Source organism: Lissotriton helveticus, chromosome 12, assembly GCF_964261635.1.
Source record: "Lissotriton helveticus chromosome 12, aLisHel1.1, whole genome shotgun sequence".
Taxonomy (NCBI): Eukaryota; Metazoa; Chordata; class Amphibia; order Caudata; family Salamandridae; genus Lissotriton; species Lissotriton helveticus.
Window position 1 is genome coordinate 251,940,837 of NC_136073.1, and position 23,757 is coordinate 251,964,593.

The window sequence follows — 23,757 nt, forward strand, 5'->3', positions numbered from 1 at the left end:
GAGCTGCTGTAGACCTTCTGACCGATGTTTGTATGTCGAGCAGCCATATGGTCCTCAGAGCACACATTCACAAGGTAATAATGTATGGATTTCCAATTGCAGAAAGAGTTTGCATTGGGGCAAACTCTTTCAGCGATTGCAAATTAATACAGTACTTAGGAACATTGTTGCTTCCACTCCCACTTTTACCCAACTCTACAAGGCAGTTAGCACTGCTACATACTGTGTAAAATATTCAAAAAATTATAGGGGTTTACCCAAATTACCCTCCTATACCTGGGTAAGGAACAATGCAACAAGAAAATAGAAAGAATGGCAAGGAGGAAAGAATATATATGAATCTCACTCTTTACATAGGGAACTTATATTCCCATATTACCAGTACATAGTCCTGTCTTTAGTTCAAATTCCTTTTTAACAACAAAACAATCACATACCAAAGACACACGATTACATAATTTAATTATCATTACCTTGATTCAGGTCATCATAATTGTTTTGAAATTCTTTTCATAAGACTACATACATATATATACACACAGCGATTATATACAAATCACAAAGAATTCACAACAATTCATAGGTTCCTTCCACCCGCTTAGTCGAAAAGAAAGTGTTCACCCATTCCATACGGGGAATACACTTAGAGTTTGTCTTGTCTGCACACCAGGTTCTAATTCCTCCAGAACCTTAATTTAACCTTTTCAGCGCGACCGCGATTCCCCCTCCGGTGCTGGGCCCTAATAAAAACGGGCGTGGTCATGACGGAACGGTTCCGTCATGAGCACAGCTCAACCGTAGCTCATGACGGAACCGTTCCGTCATGAGCATCGAAGGGGTTAATAGTTGTGCATATAATCATTAAAGGATTAATCAAAATATCCTCAGACTCCTCTTATCGTAACCTGTCCAGGTAATTGTTGTGAATTATTTGTATATAATCCTTTTGTGTAAATATATGTATGTAGTCTGATGAAAAGGATTTTAAAAAATTATAATGAACTGAATCAAGATTACGATAATTGAAATATGTAATCGTGTGTTTTTGGTATGTGATTGTTTTGTTGTTAAAAAGGAATTTGAACTAATGACAGGACTATGTACTGGTAATAGGGGAATATACATTCCCTATGTAAAGAGTGAGATTTATATATATTCTTTCCTCCTTGCCATTCTTTCTATTTTCTTGTTACATACTTGTACAAAGCATGTAAATCTAGAAGAGACTTGCTGCAAAAGAAACTAGTTACTTGTAATTATGGTCTTGCAGCTTGAAACAATTCTAAATCCACATGCGACCCTCCCACCAGTCCATTGAAGGAGGTTTGTAGAAGATTAAAACATAATCTAAGAAGGTAGGCACACACATGGGCATTGTGGGATCATGGTAGATGTCACACAAGGGCTCCGCCTATGTCGACTCCATCTCATAAGCTAAGATAAAGCTTAGGAAAACATAGACACTTCCAGACCTAACCAGTGGAAAGCAGAATTGTGAAAAGCATGTGAATCTGGAAGAGCTTCACGCCGCAAAACGTTAATTACAGGTGTAACTGGTGTTGTGTTGATTGGTGAACCTTTTTTTAACATCAACTGGGTTTCCTGCAGGGAGCAGTTTCTGAGTTTTTAACTTCATTCTGCTGTCGGCAGCAACTTCACAAACAAATTCTGCAGCTTGCATGGATTGAGCTCTTGTGTCGTAGCTGAAAAGGATTAACTTTGTTTTATACCCCTGTTTAGGTGTCAAGAGGCTTGTGTGATGAAGCTGCCCTTTGCCGACCTGGCTATGAATCGGAGACTTACATCTTCTCTGTAACCAGTGGAGACCTGGAACCTGAAAGAAAGATAGGAAAAGGTAACCTATCTGTTTTTGCTTTTGTTGTGCCTAGGTCGGCTGCTGTCACTAATAGCTTGGGTGTTGTACTTGGGAATGAATTTCATTTTTAAGAGGTTGCATCAATGCTAACATTTTATTAGTATATTGAAGAAGTTTTCTGCATCTGCTAATGCAAGGACAGTCATAGAGAGTGCTTGTATGTGATCCAGCGATCTGACTGAAAAACTGTCTCACCAACGCTACCTAACACCACAATACTCACCATTAATCATAAATCATTAACATAGGCCCATAAACCAACAAGACAATTTTTGAGCGACTGAATCATGTGACCTAATTAATCGGAGCTATTCTCATTCTATTTACATATTTATATACAACTGCAGTTTATCATTTCTTACCATGGTATTTTAAACATATATCATTTTAATTAAGTCACTAAGGCGAATGGATCAACTGATGGCAACTAGACCATGAATAAACAAGACCAGCTTGTCTTTTCAAATCTAATTTTTATTTAACTTTATTTTCAAAGAAAGAGCATTTTTAATTAATAAATCTTTATTTTATTAGCAAAGGAAAGCAGGATTTTAATAGGAATGATCAATTAGACTGACACTTTAAAGCAAATCAGAATGCATGAATATTAGTTAAAAACAGTTTCCATTCCCTAAATCTATTTCCCTGACTATTCTCACTCCACCTAGAAAGGAATAAATCAATTATATCTGCTGTCCTTACGTGCGCCAAAGAGTCCAACAGCACGTCACGCCCTTCAGGAATCGGAAAGCGAGAAGCGCCCTCCTGCCCATGAGGCCAGGTTTTATACCTTTCTAACTAGCTAAACTTTCTATAAATGTATACTTTTCTTTGCCATCCAGGATTCCCATTGGCTGTCTTATGTCAGTCCACATTAGGTCATCACCGTTTCCAAACCAAAATCAGGCTTTTCTTTAGCCCTATTGTCCTTTGCTTTCGTGACATTTGGCTTCCTCGAAAGTGTTACATTTCACTCGGGTTACTGTTCACAACTTCCTTGTCTTGGCAAACTTGCCGCTTCCTGTCCTTGAGCCTTCTTCTTTCAAGAGCACGTTTAGCACAACTTATTAAACTGCATTCTCTGACAAAACTGTCAACGTGGTCAAAATTTCCACTTCTCGTGCAAGGCTCCTCTCTGGACAAGATTCGAAACGCCATCTTTTTTGCAGGCCTTAGGCCTCTCTCAGAAACTATTATTCAAACAAACACAAGACAATAATTAATTAAAGAATTGAGACCCATTCTGTTTCCCACCCCCTTTGCTAAATAGAAACCCATTAATTTATCTTACCTAGCTAAGCACACAAAGCAGCATTTATATCTACCTTCTTCTTTTAGAAAATTCACGAACTCTTTTGCATAAATCACAAAAAGGACATAACATAAGCACATAAATATGCACATGCCATTAGTTAAACAGCCGCATTTAATACTGACAAAGACAATAGACAAGGTTAATTTATTATTCTCTACACACTTGCAACAAAGAGCACATAAGTTAGTCCTGCGTGTTTTCTGACAAATGCATTTTAAAACTAAGTTGATTAATAATTTCACCACATGCTTGTTAGTACAGTTACAGTTTTATGGAAGTTTAACTTTGCGAGTTTGAACAAAATGTCATTCAGCACCTCGCTCCATCAACTCCCTCATCTGGTGATTTCAAAATCACCAAACAATACCCCAAAATTTTGAAAATGTTCAACCCTTGAACATGTTTTGGACTTTCTCACTATTAGTATTTCTAAACCCTTGATTCAGCTGTTTGTCTGCAACTCTCATATTGAGTTCTACGAAACTCTTCTAATTCTATTTCTTTTTCCTGTTTCTTTCTGAGTTTGTAAATCCTTTTCTTTTCCCTTACATATTTCTTTCTCTTGTGTATCATGCAACTAATTTTTAACAAAAGTATCACTATAACTATGACTATTAAAGGATAAAGTATTTTGCCTATAATTGAACTACCAATCTTTTGAAACCAGTTTCTGATTGCTGCAAATCTTTTGCTCAAACGTTCTGAAAAATCTTCACCTTCCAAAGGTTCAATTTCAGCATGTAATTCTGTTATATTTTTAATATACAACTCTATATTCTGACTCTTGTCTGGAATATATGTACAGCAATGCTGGACATGCAAAATTCCACAAACTCCTCCTTCTTTTGCGAGCAGAATGTCTAATGTAAGACGATTCTGCATTACCATCGATCTCATAGCAATGAGCTCTGTGTTTACTAATTGAAAACCACTAGCAGTATCAGTTGACAACCTATCAACAATTGTTGACATTCTTCTGATTTTGTTTGCATTCAGGGTTATTCCTACCATAGGAATTAGTGCACCAAATATGTCACCCAATATTTCTGAAAAGCTTTCCCTTCTGAATCTACTCAGATGATTGCTAATTTCAAATGAGCCTTTTGCATTTCTGTCTACATGAAAAATCTTTGGAAATACTAATCCAATCCAATATAGCAAGTCCCATACCAGTGGTCAGGGAGATTGAAATAAGCTTTGTTCCCACACACAAAATAAATTCCAGGAAAAATTGGATCTTTACCACCTTTAAATCCCTATCCCCGTAGGATTCGATAAGTATCTTCACATTGACTAGCACCAACAAAGTAATTATCAAACTGAGTATTATCTCGTCTTATACAAAGTTTACCACTAACAGGTTTATCTATGTGAATAGCAACATTCTCGTTTCTACCATTGAGTTTTTCATCTTCAATCTGCCAAAACTTTGATTTTGTTTGTTTCAACATTTCATTTCGCTTGTAAATTGCCCTTCTCTCTTCGACCATGTTTAAGAAAGTTTTTTCTTCCCTTCTCAATTTACATGTTAGATTATTTCTAAAAGCATACTCATAAGTAAGTTCATTAGTTACTATGAAAAATTCCCTCATCTGTTTAGCATGTTTCAATTTATTCAGGCTGTTATCAACTTTTAGATTTTCAAAAATTTCATCAAAATTAGAGTGATAATACTCTAAACGACCTGTTTTATAGAACAATCTAGCTATTACACTACAAGTGATGCCATAAGTAAGAGGATCAAGAACAAAAGGGGGTTTGGCTTAAGCGCAGTAAGGCTACGCCACGTTAGCAAACAACAAAACAAGTGCCAATACTGCTCGCAACTTTACTCTAACTCAACTTAGGATGAGTTCCATGTCCTCATCGTAATGGACCACTCTTTCAGTCCTGAGATATATCACAAAAAATGTTTATTTTCAAATGTTTTTGCAATTTGATTATTTCTTTTTTTGTCTTTTTATAAGTAAGAGGAAGCATATTATAGGTGACGCCTTCAGAAACAGAAGTAGGTAATTTCACACAAATGTAGCAATCTTTTACATCCATCACCGTAACATATTCAGATAAAAGTCTTGAGAAAGTATTACTAGAAAAATCTCCTACAGATCTATCTTGGTGAACCACTGGTTTGTGCTCAATTATTTTACTAGACTTGCCCACTATATCATGGTTATCTTGTTTAACCACAACTTTACTAGTCATGTTAGTTTTATACATTTCTTTATCTAATCCAAAAGGGAAAACGACAGCTAAAATTAGCCAAATCAGACAAAAAGAAGACAATTTGCAGCATCTTCTAAGAATAGAACATCTGGAATTGCTATTAGTAGAAGGCATCTTTACCTTGAAACAAGAGCCTTTCAAAAAAAATCAAAAATTTAACAATTACCAAATATACACCCCTCTTATTTATTTTTATTTTTTTAACAGGAAACTTTAATTCCTAACAGCTTTTCTTCGACCTTATGTCTTACATCAATGTGTTTATTCCAGCTAACACAATTTCTTCGACCTTGTGTCACCTAACACAGTTTCTTCAACCTTGTGTCAGAACAAAATCAATCATTGTCACTTGTATCATCTAAATCTTCTTGATTGCTACTATTCACCTCCACAACTGGTGAGATGATAATGTAGGTCCACTCAGGGGACTTATATTTCTGATTTGGTTTTACTACTCTTTTTGCTCTACTGCTAATCACTTTTATTTTATTTCCTGCTTGATTTTTCTTTTCTGAGTCTCCTCCCCTTTGACTCGAGACCTCATTAACCTGTTCTTTTGCTAATTTGAATTCAGGCCTTCATTAACAACTGGCCAATTATCTCCTTTTCTTGATAGTTTCTTCTTTGGTTCAGTTAGATTACATTCCACTCTCCAAGCTCTTTTTCTTGAACCTCTCACTCTGGATTCATTATCACTTTCATCTGATTCGCTTTCTGTGATATCAGCTCTAGATCCAGGTACTTCTTTACTCGGCAGTTTCACTCTGTTAGGAACATCATCCTTATAGCTGGTACTTGGAATTTCGTCTTCGTTTTCTTCTTCAATTACTTCCAATCCACCAGTTTCAGAATTTTCGTTCCTTCTTCCAGAGCTTCCAATCTGCTTTTCAATACCGTCCTGATCTTGAATCACTTCTTGCTCAGACTCCTTGTCTGCTTCTTGATCTAGCAGATCTTCATCATTTTCAGAGTCTTGTATCACAATCTCTTCATTTTCTTCATTCAATGCCTCATTCGCATTTGAATTTGAATCTTCCAGATGTCGACTTCCTTGTCGATATTCAGGATCTGGATTTCTTTCAGGTTCCTCTTCAGAATCTGAATCATCTGTTGTATCACCTTCGTCAGGATTTTCAGGAACTGGCACACGAATAGTGTGACTAGCATGAATCCATCTTTTCAATCCTCTACACTTTACTGCATTTGTTGTGACAAGTATCACCTGTCTTGCCTTCTGCCACCTGGGTACTAGGCAATTTCTTCTTCGGTGTACTTTTTTTCTCACCCAGTCTCCTGGTAACAAATCATGAGCCTGTTCCTTTTCTTTGGTTATCACTTCAGTTCCCACCTGATGGAACACAGAAGTTACCACGTCAGATAGATTCTTGCAGTATTCCATTATGACGCTATCTTTAATGCTTATTAGTTTATTAACTGGGAAAAATGCTTGTCTCATGACTCTACCCATGAGGATTTCGTGGGGGCTCAAACCTGTTTTTCTATCTGGAGTACTTCTCAAAGACATTAAAACAAGTGGTAGTGCATCAGTTCACTTCATTCCTGTAGCTAAACACATTTTGGCAATTCTGTTTTTTATTGTGCCATTCACTTGCTTAACAACTCCTGATGCTTCTGGTCTGTAAGCACAATGCAGCTTTTGTTTTATGTCCAGTGCTTCACAAATCAATTGTAACAATCTGTTTCCAAAATATGTGCCACGATCAGTCTCGACCGTCACTGGAAATCCATACCTTGGTATGATTTCTCTCAAAAGCAATTTTGCCACAGTAACTGAATCATTGTAACGTGTTGGGAATGCTTCCACCCATCTTGAAAACAGACAGATTATTACCAAGACATATCTTAACTTGTTATGGGGTGGCATGTCAATGAAATCCATCTGTAATCTAGTAAAAGGACCACCCTCCCGTCCTATAGTTCCCATACTCACAACTGTTTTTCTGTTTGGATTGATCTGCTGGCAGACTAAGCATCTCTGACAAAAAGATTCTGCAATTATTCTAAATTTTGGATTGTACCATGTCTGTCTGAACAACCTGATCATTGAATCTCTACCTAAATGTCCTGGACCATGATACATTCGAGCCATATCAGCAATCATGCTATCTGGCATTACTGGTCTGTCATCTTTGTAAACCCAAATCTCATCTTCTTCTCTCTGTCTGCAACCTGCTTTTAACCATGTGTCTTTTTCTTCATCATCTACCTCATCTTGTAGATCTTTTACTCCTTGCCATGTCTCAACTACAGATGTTAGCATAAGTGAGTTCAAAACATGTTCATCATCTTTTTCCCGATTGATTGACATATTATTCTTTGCACAGAATTTAGCGATTGTGTCAGCATATGCATTTCCTTTTGTTATATAATCATCCCCTTTCCTGTGAGCTGTACACTTTACGACAGCAATTTTCTCTGGAAGCTGAATTCCATCTATCAACCTCTTGATCAATTTTGCGTTCCTGATTTGAGTTCCCGCAGAAGTTTTTCTTTCTTTGAGACCAGAGCTTGCCATAGTCATGGACTACACCATATCCATACTGACTATCAGTCACTATGGTAATTTTCTGTTATTTTCCTCTTTCACATGCACGAATCAAAGCAATCAATTCTGCTACTTGAGCTGAACAAATTCCTTTGAGACAAGAGGCTTCAATTACATCTGCAACTGTGCACACAGAGTATGCTGCACTCAGAAAACCTTCATATGTTCTTAAGCATGAACCATCAACAAACAAAACATAATCTGATTCAGGTAAAGGAACATCTTTTATATCTTGCCTAGGCTTTGTGCAATATTCTAATACGTCCAGGCATTCATGATCAATGTCAATTTCATCTCTGACTTCTGTTACAGTACCATCAGGCAATAGTGTAGAAGGATTTAAATTCACACATCTCGCAATTGAGACGTTATCTGAGCCAAGAATAACTTTTTCATATTTTGTTAGCCTATTATTTGTCAAATGCTGTGTTTTGCTTCTGGTAAGAAGAATTTCAACTGAATGTGGTACATATACTTTTACAGGGAATCCCATAATTATCCCTTCACTTTGTTCCAAACTTACACTTGTTGTTGCCACTGCTTTTAAGCAACCTGGTAATGCTTTTGCAACAGGATCAAGAACTGCTGAGAAATATGCTATTGGCTTTCTCAGTCTTCCATGTCTTTGAATCAAAACTGATAATGCACATCCTTCTCTTTCACTGCAATACAGCTCAAATTCCTTTTCATAGTCTGGCATTCCTAATACTGGGGCGTCACACAAACTTTTCTTTAACTGCTCAAAAGCTTCTAACTCAGTTTCTGTTAGAATAATCGGGTCTTTTATGTCTGCTTTTGTCAGTCTCTGTAATGGCTTTGTAATTACTGAAAATCCACTAATCCATTGACGACAATAACCTACCATTCCTAAAAACATTCTAACCTGTTTTTGTGTCTTTGGAGGTTGCATTGCCTGAATCATTTTTATTCTCTCAGTGGTCACTTGTCTAATTCCTTTTGCAATTCTATGACCAAGATATTTTACTTCTTGTTTGCAAAACTGTAATTTTGCAGGAGACACTTTATGTCCCTCATCTGCCAAATGATTTAAAAGGGTAATGGTATCTGTTACACAGTTATCTCTTGTTTTTGCAGCTACAAGGAGATCATCAATGTACTGCACTAACGTTGATTTTCCAGGTAAATCTAGGTCTTCCAAGGATTTCTTTAGCAACTGACTAAAAATGGATGGACTTTCAGTATACCCTTGAGGGATACGACACCATGCTAATATGCGCTCTTTGAACCATAACGCAAACATTTGTTGGTTTTCTGGATGCAATGGAACAGTAAAGAATGAATTACATAAGTCTATAACTGTATACCATTCTGCATCATGTGGAATCTGATATAGAATTACCGCTGGGTTTGGTACAACAGGACAACATGGAACAACTATTTGATTAACCTTTCTCAGGTCTTGAACAATCCTTAAAGTTCCGTTTGGCTTTTTAATTCCCATAATCTTTGAATTACATGGACTGCTTTCAATTTCTTTTAGAACGCCTTGTTTTATTAATTTGTCAATTACAGGTGTGACACCTTCAATAACTTCTGCTTTCATTTTATACTGAGGAATGTTTGGATAATCTGCTCCTTGTTTTACTGATATTTTTACTGGATCCACATTTTTCATCAAACCCATTTCATCTCCAGTGAAATCCCAAATTTTAACATTGACTGTCTCTTTTAATTCTTCAGGTAGATTATTTTTTATCAAAAACAGGGAATAATGTATTCTCTTCTGCTTCAACCATTAACATTGTTAGCTTGTAAAGCCCATCTTCCTCTTGAGTTTGGAGCTCAATACCATCCGGTGAGCAATATATTTTCCAGTTCATCTTGCAAAGGATGTCCCTTCCTAACAGGTTTACAGGACTGCTGTCACAAACTACAAATCTATGCTTGTCCTTAAATTTACCAATTTCAATTTCAACTTTAACTGGTTCTGTTAAATCTGTTTTAATTTGTTGGTTAGCTACACCTACTACTTGGATAGTGTCCCCAGAGAGAGGCAGGTTTTCTATTTCCACTGATCTAACAGTAGAACGGGTAGCACCTGTATCCACTAGAAAAGTGATTTCTACATCATTCACTTTACCATTTACAAATGAACCAGACTCCAAGCACACACTCTTCCTCCTCTCTCAGGCACCGTCATAAGTAATCCTCAGAATCACTCCCTCCATTTTCTTTCAACCAATATTGTTGAGAAACATTTGACACTATCACTCTTGGCGGTCTGTTTACCAGTTCACCTCCGCAGAATCCTGTTTCTGTATTCTATCTCTGCACATTTACACAGTTTGGAAGTGGCGGTTGTGGAATCTGACTTTGCTGATTCACTACCTGTCGCTGTAGCTGTTGCTGCAGATTTATCTCATTCTGCATCTGTGGATTTAATGATGCATTTTTAAAATTTCTGGGCGGATTCTTACATTCGCGCTTCCAGTGTCCAATTTCGCCGCAATTAAAATATGGGAGTTTCTGCTTTAACTCTTCAATATTACCCATCAATCTTGGCTTATTATAATTACCTTTAAATTTCCCTTGATTCTGATTAACATTTTTGTTTTCTAACGTTGCTATTTGTCGTTCAGCCACTTTTACCTGTGCCCACATAGCTTTTTCTTTTAACTTCTTTTGTTCAGCATCTAATTCATCACTACAGTATTTTGCTTTTCTCAAAATATCATCCACTGTAAGAGATTGCCAGCCAACTATTCCAGATCTAATCATTTCGCCAATTTCAGTTCTTAAGCCATAAACAAACCTGTAAATAAAATGGCTCATATCCTTTTCACTCAATTGTTCATAACCCCTGTATTGTTTAAATACCAGCAGTAATCTTTCATAGAATGAATGTACTGATTCTTTTGGCTCTTGATTTGTTCTGTCTATTTTAACCCAATCTACTTCTTTTGGAGGAATCTTGTTCTTCAACCACACAATTACCTTTTCGTACAGATTCATAACATCTTGTGAAGGAGCACCTGTTACTTTATCTCGAGCAGGTTCTTCTTTGGGCCAATCTATAGAAATTTTACATTCTGTCCATAGATCTGATGGGACAACTATGTCAAAGAATCCATTGAGATCAACCCACAGAACTTTTGAGACTTTTACAAACCTGTCTACCTGACTATACCATTCTACAGGTTTTTCTCTCAGTCGAGGAAAATCATTTGTGAACAGCAAAATGTCTTGCCTTGTCCCTGGGACATGCACATACCCTCCTCCCGGTATTTCTCTCATTGGAAATTCATTTGCTACTTCACCTCTTTCTCTCATGTCTTCCTCTCTTTTCTTTGTCCATTTTACTCTCCATTTACTTAATTCACCCAGTTTTTTAATAAACACAATTATTTCTTTTATATGAATGATTCTTTCTGTGGTAGTCATATTTTCAATGTCTTTTTCAGAGAAATCCACTCTATAATGTTTCTGCAAATGTTTCTGTCTACTCAAATCTATCTCTAATTCAGTAGCCATTTCCTCCAATTGATCATACTTAGTTTTTGTTTTCCATTGAATACTTTTACAAATAAACAATAATTCATCATCCGGATATAGTTTCAAATTGTCAGTTCCAATTGTACCAATAATTTTTTTTTTTTTTTTTTTTTTTTTTTTGTTCCAAGACCTTTATTGTTGTTGCACTTCAAAGAAAATACAGCTTAGTGCTTACACCCCGAATTGGGCTGGTAGCGCGTCTTTACGTACAGTGCTCAACTTATATTTTTACAAACAATAATCAATGAAGTACACAGCAAGTCGCCTACAACCACCGTGGGCCGGCCGCGTTCACAATATCAGTTGGTCTTAGCTTTTTCAATTTTTATATTAATAACATACATGTAACTTAACCGGATCAGTCCACTACTGCACTCCACATCCATACCATTGGAATAATGCGCTGCTATACGTAGCACCTCTGCATATCCATTAAACACGCAAACTTCCCTTTTGTTTTTTTTTCTATTTTATTTTCCTTTGCATTTCTTTAACGCCACCTCTATAGTGTGTCTCTTAATCTTCTGCTTGTGTATTTAAATAATTCGTGAAGTATGTCCAATAGTCCCTGGGTCTAGATCTAGGGGGAAGTGATTCTTCATACGTCCCGAGTGTGTCTTGGCAATACGACATGTCAGCCAGCCAGTGTTTGATTAGGGGTGTATTAGGGCTGTCCCAGCACATAGAAACTCTACGTTTAGCTAATAATAACGCTATAGCGCAGAATTTCCGTTTCGCCGCCCTCACATTACCCAGTAGTCCCAGAAGGCAACATTGAATCGTGCACCCAAGTTGTACCCCCACCATTTCGGTTAGCCTGTTCACTACTTCTGACCAGTAGGCCTGTATCCTCGCACAGTACCAGGCTAGGTGTACAAAATCTGCCTGGTCGTGTCCACATCTTTTACATCGCGCCTCCTCTCGTAAACCATATCTATGCAATTGGGTTGGCGTGTAATATATCTGATGTAAGTATTTGAAGTGGATTATGCGCAGATTCCCATTTGGCGTGAGCAGTTTCGTGAGCGTGCAGGTCATTTCCCATTCCTTGTCTGTAAGAGGGGCTTCTAGTATTTCGTTCCACCTGTCTAGTGCCTTAGTCGCCCTATAGTCTAATTCAATCTGTGCCTGAGTATATAGCCGTGATACTAGATGCGCTGTGTTTGGGGAGGTAATCACCAATTGTAGGGTATCCATAGTAGGTGGTTCTTCTGGGAAGGTCGGGTAATGTTGTCTCAACGCCCCCTTAAGTCTATGGAACGTAAAGCGAAAAAGCAGTGTTGGGTTTTGTATGAAGTCCAAGTCCTGCTCAGTGATGATGGCTCCGTCCTTATAAACGTCTCCCATAGTACCTAGTCCCACCTGTTTTAGAATGTTCATGCCTACCTCCTCACTAGTGACAGTTAAGTTCGGATGGTGGTGAAGGGGTAGGGCCGGGGCATAGAGTGGTAGTTTGTGCATCATTCGGCCCAGGTGTCTCCAAGCTGAGTTTGTAGCGTCTATTGTGTTGATGTCGTTACTATGAAGTGGAGGTCTGACATGTGTAATGATGGCATCTAATGGTACCGGTGCAGCGTCTCCTTCTTCCACCGCTACATGAGTTAGGTACGGAGTTTTGTGGTACCAGTGTGCGGCAAATTGGGCCTGAGCGCATAGGTAATATAACCAGAAGTCTGGTACGCCCCAGCCTCCTTTGTGAATGGGTAGAGTGAGTGTATCCAGTTTTATGCGCGCCTTTTTGCCTGCCCATATCAATTTTAGTACCATAGCGGTTATGCGCTTGAATATCTCTCTTGGGGGCTGGATTGGAATATTATTGAAAAGATATAGGAGCTTAGGGAGCACAACCATCTTCACGATCGCCATCCTATCCGCTAGGGACAGTGGGAGTTGGATCCACCTATTAACTTTGTCCTCGAGTGCATTTATCGTCCTGCCATAGTTAGTTCTGATAACCACCTCAGGGTCGCGGTGAAACCATATGCCCAGGTATCTGACAGGGTCCGTCTGCCATTCTAGCGGATATTCAGTCGTGTGTTGTCGTGTGGAATCTGTCAGTGGGAATATTGATGATTTGTCCCAGTTAATTTGTAATCCTGAGTATCCCCCAAATTTAATGTATGCTCTTAAGAGAGGGTCTAAGTTTATGGCTGGGTTCTTAACATATAGGAGCATGTCATCTGCGTATAAAGAGATATGCAATGGCCTGCCTGGGAACTGAAGTGCCAGATGATGATGTTTTTGTCTTACTATGCAGGCCAGGGGTTCCAGTGCCAGAGCGAATAGCAGTGGGGATAGAGGACAGCCTTGCCTCGTCCCTCTTTCTATGTCAATGGCCTTTGATATATACCCATTAATCTTAATCCTAGCTGTAGGTCTGGTGTATAATAACTGTACCCATTGGACAAATATGCGAGGAAAGCCCATTCTGTGAAGAATTGTAATTAGATAGGGCCATTCAATAGAATCGAACGCTTTTGCAGCGTCCAGCATGATTGCTGCTGCTTTCGTGTCCGGTGTGAGGTAATGTGCTGTGGCAAAGAGTGTTCTCGTATTATGCGTGGTGTTTCTAGAGGGTATAAATCCCGATTGGTCTGGGAGGACCAATGCAGGCATAAGCGGCTGCAGCCGCGTGGCAAGGACCTTAGCCAATATTTTTGAATCTACATTTATCAGAGATAAGGGGCGATAAGAGTTGGTATCCTCGGGATCTTTACCCGGTTTTAATAATGCTATTATCATTGCTTCACGCAGCGTGGGTGGAAGTATCTGGGCTTCGTGCGCCTCCCCAAACATGTCTACCATATGCGGTGCCAGTGAGTCGCAGAAAGTTTTATAGAATTCACACGTGAACCCATCTGGTCCCGGTGCCTTTCCGTTTGGTAGTGAGTGTATTACTTCTGTTACTTCCTCTACGGTTAAGGGCTGGGCAAGATATTGTCTCTGATTGTCAGACAGCCAGGCGATAGCGATATCATCTAGGTATTTTAGTGTCTCTTGTTGTGTGGCAACTGGGTGTGATTTGTATAAGTCCTGGTATGTGTGCACGAAGCTTTGTAAAATGCCCGCGTGATCCGTGCGTGGTACGCCGTCTAACCCGGTAGTCTGTGTGATTAAGTGTTGCTTGTGTCCAGTGCATATTTTAGATGCTAGTGCTCTGCCAGGTCGACCACCCTCACCATATGATCTAGCCACATGTCGTTTACTTAAATACTTTATTTCATCCGCTGCAAAGTTTTGATGCTCCGTCAGTGTGTTTCTGATGTCGCGCAGTATGGAGGGAACTGGCGTCAGTTCATATTGATGTTCCAGTGCCCGTAGTGACGATTCGCAACGTGATATTTGTGTTCTGATGTCTTTTAAAATCCCCGCTGTTGTGCTTATACATACCCCCCGTATGGTTGCTTTAAACGCTTCCCATAATAGGCCAGCGTCTTCCGTGGCACCTGCGTTTATGTGGAAGTATTCCTTAATCGCTTTCCCGACGGTATCTACATATAGGGGTTCAGTAAGTGCTCCATTATTGAAGCGCCAATTGTATGGTGGGAGTACATAGTCTGGGATGTTCAATGTTAGTTTTACGGGGTTGTGATCTGATAAAGTTTTGGGCATGTGTGTTATTTCGCGTGTCCATAGTAATATGTTCTCCGACCCCAACCAGTAGTCTAATCGCGACCAGCTTCCATGCGCCGCTGACGTGTGTGTCGCTTCACTAACCTCGGGATAGCGTTCCCTCCAGATGTCTCTTATGGATAGGTCGTCCATGATATCCAGTAATTTGGTTCTGGCGCGTGTGTGGTGTTCTGCCGTGTTACCCGATCGGTCTAGCTCGTCATCTAGTGCAATATTGAGGTCGCCCCCCCATAGTATTAGTTGGTCCGTACCCGTATTTAGGTGTTGCCAGATTTCTTGGAAAAACTCTGGTGCGTCTGTGTTCGGCCCATATGTGTTTATCAGCGTTATTTGCCTGCCTCGCAACCTGCCTCTGACTATCACATAGCGTCCGCTTGCATCTAGTGTAGTTTTGTCCACTTTGAAGTTTGTGCCTTTCTTGACTAAGATAGAGACACCTCTAGCGTAAGATGAGTATTTGGAGCAGTGCAGTGATTCAGCCCAGCGTCTTCCCACCTGTGCATGTGAATGTGGAGCCTCATGCGTTTCTTGAAACATGACAATGTCAATTTTCCATCTATCTAAACAAGCAAATAGTTGACGAATTTTTTTGGGATTCGTATACCCTCTAATATTCCATGACAGGAAATTTAACGCTTGATTTGGTGATTCAGGTCTGGTCATAGCGGTTGCCGCAGACATACACATTCATCCCCCCTTTCAGGCCAGGGAATATCCCACGATGTATCATAATAATATAGCAGTAGGTTCTTATATATACAGTAGTTGTCTTTCCACAGCTGGACGTAGGCAATGCATCTCAAGCAGTCTGATCCATAAATAACAGTAACAATCCCTTCTCCCCCCCCCCACCCCACAACAGCAGCCCAATCCTGCCGATGCCACACCCTCAATGAACATCCCAATTGCATTTAACTGTGTCGGGGAACACCCATTCGGGGGTCCGCCTGGACAACACATCTACATCCGATCTAGCGGACGTGGACGGACATATTAACTTATGCTGCCACTAAACCATTGTTGCGCTTCCTTCACCGGTATGTGTCATAAACATATCAGTATATGTCCAATTATATCGGACAGCAAAAAGGCCTATATTTGTTCTTCTACTAAGACAGCATCAATGTATATGAGCAGGCAACATAGCGATAGGAGCGTGTGGTACATATCTTCAAAATGCATCATATCATGTCCTGTTTATAACCATAAGATGAGATACTGTTTAACATAGCCAGACGTTCGGGCAAACATGTCTGACCGCATGCAATGCCTGGCTGATATATAATACATTGAACTAACGCCAGACCTTCCCACCCTTTACACAACCAAAGTGCAACCTGTTGTAGCAGTGGTTAAACCTGGGGCAATTGCTGCTCATCTTTCTTGACATTTTCTATTGGCATTGCACAGTATAGCAGTTCTGTTGTCGAACAACATTGTCCTGCATTGTATAGGTTCTGACGCTGCTGGTATGTCTCAATGTGTGTCTTGGTTATACAATGATGTATGTGCTGATTAGTTCAACCATCTCATGTGTTACATCAGTAGGGTTTACACATTGTCTGGTAATCAACAGTTAGGTATTGCCAGGACTTACCCATAGACATGTCGACATTTACAGTTTTCTCATCAGTGTGATGTCCAATAGGGCGACAGTGCCTTTCAAGCAAGCCATTCTTACCACACTTGACATCAGAGTCAACACATCCACACCAACTGCGGTCAGTCTTCGTCTGCGGCCTGCTGCTGTCGCTGATTGTCTTTGCGGTGGTTAAGAATTTTCTTTATGAGATCGTTCGCTGCTTTTGGAGTGGTGAGTAGTGTGGATTTGCCTTCCCAGGTCACTTTGAGACGTGCTGGATAGAGCATGGCATATTCTACTTGTAGTTCGCGCAGTTTCGCCTTGGCTCCGTTGAATTCTCTCCGAGCTTGTTGTACTGCTTGCGTGTAGTCAGGGTAAAACTCGAGTTTGTTGTTCTGGAATTGAAGTTCTCGCTGCTCTCGTGCCAACCGCAATATAGCGTCTCTGTCGCGGTAGTTCAGGATGCGAGCTACTATCGGTCTCGGTGTCGCACCTGGTGGTGGCCGTGGTGCCAATGTTCTATGCGCTCTTTCAACTATAAATACTTGAGATAATTTCTCTTTGCCAAATAGGGTTAGGCACATGTCTTCCACATATGTCTCCATATTGCCTATGTTTGTCGACTCTGGTACGCCCGCTATGCGTACGTTATTGCGGCGCGATCTCGCTTCCAAGTCCTCAGACTTAGAGCGAATCACCTCCAGAATCTTTTCGAAGCCTGTGCATTTAGAGGTGCTGGTCCGCGATGCATCTTCCACCGCAGATATCCGCGTCTCCGCTTCTTCCAGTCGTTCGCCATGTCGATCTACCTTTGCTGCCATGGTGTCCATGCGTGTCGTTAGGTGATCCATTTTGCCGTGCATATCTTGCAGGCTATCCTGTATCGCTTTCAGCATGGCCTCCATGCCCTTGGGAGTCGCTTGTTCTGTGTCTACTTCAGTATCTGAGTGTGGGTGTTGTCCCCTGGTAGGACGGCGTTGCTCAAAGTTAATTTTGGTTTGCTGCTTGTCAGGTTTCCCCATTTCAATGATATGCCACCAGTTGATGTGATGACGTGGTGGCGCTCTTGGATATTTCCAATGTCCGGTCGTGGTGTAGAGACTGCGTCCCACAGAGCGGCACCGAGATGGAAAACAGTGACTGATGTAGTGTCAACCACAGGGTCCGTGGTACTTGTAGCTACGTTTGTCTTGCTTGGTGAACTCCTTGGCGTCGTTTTGGAAGTGTGCTCAGTGACTCGCGCCCTTTGTGAGTCGGACGTGTGAAGATGGCGATTGGGTGACGGCTACGCGAATTCTTGTTGCAGTGTGCGCTGTTCTAGTGACCAGGGCGCCTAATCAGCATACAACGGCAGTCGCAAATTTCGCATCTTCATCCCAGCATAGTTTCGACACATGTATTTAGGAATAGTCGCCACTTCGCCCCTGCCGTGTGGATCTGGAACCTCTATAATGCCTTGTGCGCTACTGGCATACTGTCTCTTCATCAATTATCGTGCGATTTAATGCAGTGGCGTTATTACATTTACAGTATGTGTTTAGGCAAAGTTAGGACGCAATACATGTTATTTGTGACAAGCAGGCATTGTCGCCATGTTTCTGCGTGGGAACATCGCATCTGCTGCGTGGGTCAATACTGAACTGATGGTATAGCCGAGGTTGTGTAGCAAGTCGTGTCCTGTGCTGATATCGGTAGAGGTGTGGTCAGCGTTGCCACCTTGCAGAGCCGTTTGCAGCGCGAGTATTGAGAGGTGTCGGCATCTATATTCTACACACCTCCTGCAGCGCAAACATTTCACGGTCTTCCATCCATCCCATAGCACACCGATAGCGCCGATTGTTAGCACTGCAGCAGGCAAGCCTCGGTCGTAAGGGATACAGCGGACGCTTGACTTACTTTCGCACCACACAGAAATCTTGCTAGTCCACGTTGTTGTGCAGCGAATATGACCACAGCAGTAGATGCAGTCCTGGCGCCGGTAGTCCGTTATATAGCCCTGGGCGCCGCCATCTTTGCTATCGTTTTTCGCGCCTTTACTGGTTCCCGGTTATAGTAAAGCGCCGCTGTGTTTAGCAATGTCGCTCCTTGCAGCGCTTACATTAATCATTAGCGCTTAGCTTACCCCAGTTGTTCAATGCCTACTTACATGTGGGCGAAGCGTGTATATGAAGCTTGGTCGGGCACTTCAAACCGTCTGACAATCGCAATTTCAGGCAGTGTCCATAGCCTGTATCTCTACGTCGTTACTCAGTCAGATCGGTAGCATGCATATTACATCCACATGTCGCGGTGCCGTGTAGCAGTGCAAATAGGTGTTCCGGCATCAAGTTTTTATTTTGCACTAGCCTGTGCGGGGGTTCCAGCCGTTGGCCGCAGTGTCAGTTCCTCGGCAGCCGCCATCTTACCCGTTCTGGTCTCGGCGCACAGTACCCTTTGCAGCTTGATTTTCTTCGGATTCACTTGGAGTACAGGGTTGAACTGCACACCATTGTGTGCCTCTGTCTTTCCGCCGTTCAGTTTTCAGCCTTAGTCCTTTGATCCGTGGCAGTAATAGCGCGAATTTTAGTAGATCATGGTCCGTCCGGCGGAGCTGGTTTGTTATCCAGCCATCCCGCAGTGCGCCCTCTAGCGCCCCCAATTGTACCAATAATTAATTCTTCCAAATCCGCTTTCAACTTTGCAACATCAAGCAATTTAATTTCTGGGGTTTGTGGGAGTGCGTTAAATCAATTTTATTTATGCTCTTTTCTGGAGTTCCAGAATCAGATTCTGCACCAAATGGAGTTTTACATGGTGAACCTTGATTAAAAGTTAGGTCGGGCATCATTTTCTCTCGGTGAATCTCTGATAAATCTGAATAAAATTTTTCAGCCACTTTCTGAATTTCTGCATTTAATGGAACAGTCAAAGCTGAATGTCTAACTTCCCTTTGATCAAATACTGGAAGAACAGGTCCAATCGTTACTGGTACTGTTACTGCTTCCATGCTTTTAGTTAACTGCTGTATTAATTCATCTTTTGATCGGAAATATTCTGAGGAATTTGGTAATTCATCACATCTTTCTGTTCTCATTACATTTCTTGAGGCTTCATTTCTCTGAACTGGGGTTTCAAAATTATTTCTGGGAGTTTCAATAAAATTTCTATTTTCTCCTGATATGCTAGAATTAGATCTTATCTCTACTCTTTCAGGTGTTTTTCCATAGTTTTGATTTGATATGGGAGATGTCTCATCAATAATTTCTCTTGGAGGAGGAGGAGCACTTGGGGAAACTCTTGGTGTGACTGGGATTCTTGGGGAAGACCATGAACAAACTGGTTGATAAGGTGGCGGTTTCGGTTTTGTAATATAAATCTCTTCTAAAACCGGATCTTCTAATTCATTTTCTTCTTTTGAGCACTCTTTTGACCTGGCGCCTCAGTAATCATCATTCTTACTGGGTACAAACCATCACACATGTCTGCACGTCTCCAACAACGCATTCTATCTTCATGCGTTTAACATCCAATCTAGTACCTCTTGTTACACCTCTGCTTTCTCGTTCTAATTCAAACATTTCGTCCTCCCATTCAGCTAAAGCCTCAAATTGAGTAGGTCTAGGCTTTGGTACAAGAGTCATCATCTTTTCTCTTAAGTTTTTCAGAACCTTAATGTTAAATGATCCGTCTTCCGGCCAAGCTAATACACCATCATCTTTGGTATATTCCATCCAATTCTCAATCTAAAGACAAGTATGATAACCATATTCACCAGACATAAAGGCTGCAGGTGTTTTGTACTTATGAAGTAATCGTCCACCTCGCGTTTCAATTTTCTTGTCAGGTTTAATTTTATTTTTCAATTTCTGAAACCATGAAAGCTTCTTTTTCTCTTTCATGTAATAATAATCCATGTTTTAAAACAAATCCGCTTACTTCGGAATAGATCGTAACTATTTCACAACAAGGAAATTGTTATTCCGCAACACTAACCAATCCGTGCACGAAACTCACCAACAAGCCAATCAGGTTAAGCTTCGTCACTATTCTGCTCAACCACTAGAATTACTGCTTTTCAGGAAGAGCCAATCAGCTGCAAGCCTACCTAGTCACATGAGCCAATCAGTGCGCGAATACTGTGACATATGTTAGCCAATCACAGCGCGAACCTAATGACGTACACTGCTGTTGCAGCTTCGGACAGAGAAACTCCACTCCGTTAACTCACCCCTCCTTGACAAAATATTTTCACAGCGCCATATTTTACAAATCTTTCAATTGAAATTCAGTTAGTAACTCCACAAAAACAAACCATTTGTTTGTTTCACTAAAATAAAGTGATAGCTTTTACAGTCATTCAAGTATTCTTTTATGTGAAATAGACGACGCTATTTTCACAGAATATTTAGATTAGTTGATAAAGTAAGGCTACTCTACCCTTCTAACAAGTAATAACGAACTCGTTTCTCTCTGATTGCACATATGGTGATAACTCAAAGTTAAACTCGATCATATATTACAAAGTCATTTACGCACATTCAAACAGAAAAATCCCTAACCATTCATACATGAATCTTAGTAGGACTTTAACCCACCAGGAGAAACCTTTACTCGCCAGTAAGATAGACGACGCTTCCTTACCCTTCACTCAAGCTTGGATAAATTCTACTACTCTTTTCACAGTGAGTTTTAAAACAGGACAGATGTCCCTATACCCAAAAGCTACAATTTCATAGACAATCCTCACTATACATTCAACCATGCACACCTATGATCCCTAAACTTGTGCTGTACGTTCACAACACTAGTGATATATAATAATACCACTATTTTGAAACAGAACAAATGCACTGTGCAACTTCACCTGTTACACTACACTTTTGCCGGCATACCGGGAATTTTCACACTGCTGGAAAAAAACTTTCGACTACATAAAACAACTTAACAAACTTAACATGTTTTAGACATGTATCCTATGTAATTACCATGTAGCATGTCAGTTACCATAGTAACCATCTTCTGCTACCAAGTTATTGATCCAGCGCTCTGACTGAAAAACTGTCTCACCAACGCTACCTAACACCACAATACTCACCATTAATCATAAATCATTAACATAGCCCATAAACCAACGAGACAATTTTTGAGCGACTGAATCATGTGACCTAATTAATCAGAGCTATTCTCATTCTATTTACATATTTATATACAACTGCAGTTTATCATTTCTTACCATGGTATTTCAAACATATATCATTTTAATTAAGTCACTAAGGCGAATGGATCAACTGATGGCAACTAGACCATGAATAAACAAGACCAGCTTGTCTTTTCAAATCTAATTTTTATCTAACTTTATTTTCAAAGAAAGTGCATTTTTAATTAATAAATCTTTATTTTATTAGCAAAGGAAAGCAGCATTTTAATAGGAATGATCAATTAGACTGACACTTTAAAGCAAATCAGAATGCATGAATATTAGTTAAAAACAGTTTCCATTCCCTAAATCTATTTCCCTGACTATTCTCACTCCACCTGGAAAGGAATAAATCAATTATATCTGCTGTCCTTACGTGCGCCAAAGAGTCCAACAGCACGTCACGCCCTTCAGGAATCGGAAAGCGAGAAGCGCCCTCCTGCCCATGAGGCCAGGTTTTATACCTTTCTAACTAGCTAAACTTTCTACAAATGTATACTTTTCTTTGCCATCCAGGATTCCCATTGGCTGTCTTATGTCAGTCCACATTAGGTCATCACCGTTTCCAAACCAAAATCAGGCTTTTCTTTAGCCCTATTGTCCTTTGCTTTCGTGACATTTGGCTTCCTCGAAAGTGTTACATTTCACTCGAGTTATAGTTTACAACTTCCTTGTCTTGGCAAACTTGCCGCTTCCTGTCCTTGAGCCTTCTTCTTCCAAGAGCACGTTTAGCACAACTTATTAAACTGCATTCTCTGACAAAACTGTCAACGTGGTAAAAATGTCCACTTCTCGTGCAAGGCTCCTCTCTGGACAAGATTCGAAACGCCATCTTTTTTGCAGGCCTTAGGCCTCTCTCAGAAACTATTATTTAAGCAAACACAAGACAATAATTAATTAAAGAATTGAGACCCATTCTGTTTCCCACCCCCTTTGCTAAATAGAAACCCATTAATTTATGTTACCTAGCTAAGCACACAAAGCAGCATTTATATCTACCTTCTTCTTTTAGAAAATTCACGAACTCTTTTGCATAAATCACAAAAAGGACATAACATAGGCACATAAATATGCACATGCCATTAGTTAAACAGCCGCATTTAATACTGACAAAGACAATAGACAAGGCTAATTTATTATTCTCTACACACTTGCAACAAAGAGCACATAAGTTAGTCCCGCGTGTTTTCTGAGAAATGCATTTTAAAACTAAGTTGATTAATAATTTCACCACATGCTTGTTAGTACAGTTACAGTTTTATGGAAGTTTAACTTTGCGAGTTTGAACAAAATGTCATTCAGCACCTCGCTCCATCATATGTCAGAAGGAATGAAGCCTAGCAGGCCAGGACTCCTAGGAGTAGTACGGCTAGGTGGATATAGTTTGGGTCTCATGTCATCAGTTGGCATGTCCAAGTTAGCAGAACTTCTATTGAAATGTAGAGCACCCAGGATGATCTGGAGATGGTGACAATAGTGGTGTGTGGAGAAGGGCATTTATGTCATTGAACTTGCATTACTTGGATAAATACTAATTGCACCGCCGTGACTTTGAATGATAGCTGTGTGATGTAACCCAGGCAGTCTGGTTTAAGTCTTGTACTCCTGTTGGACCTATCCTCAAGTATCTAACGTGGTCATGGGGTAGCAAGGGGGCCCCTTCACTGCTGTCACGGCTTCGCAGTTTAGCATTTTGCAACATAAATTGCGAGGAATATGCTATGTTGTCCCTAGCTCCTCGCGACCGGTGGATATTTGGGGATCATACAAAACTTACATTGCTAAGAAACAAACTGAACATGACTCACAGACGGCTAGTGGTATCGTTCCCGAGGGGATTGGCTAGGAGCATGGACGGGTACGGGCACCC

General features: G+C 40.3%; 1 protein-coding gene across 5 annotated transcripts in view; it reads left to right on the forward strand.

The window, feature by feature from the left end:
- Positions 1–23,757, forward strand: part of LOC144799661 (blastomere cadherin-like) — a 717,354-nt gene that overhangs the window by 175,322 nt on the left and 518,275 nt on the right. For 4 of the 5 annotated variants that reach the window (XM_078671126.1, XM_078671124.1, XM_078671123.1 and 1 more), the window contains exon 2: positions 1,741–1,855. The exons of the other annotated variant lie outside the window; for it this stretch is intronic. In XM_078671126.1, coding sequence (XP_078527252.1) covers positions 1,741–1,855 — 115 coding nt within the window. The remainder of the gene's footprint in view (positions 1–1,740; positions 1,856–23,757) is intronic. 5 annotated transcript variants of the gene reach the window in all.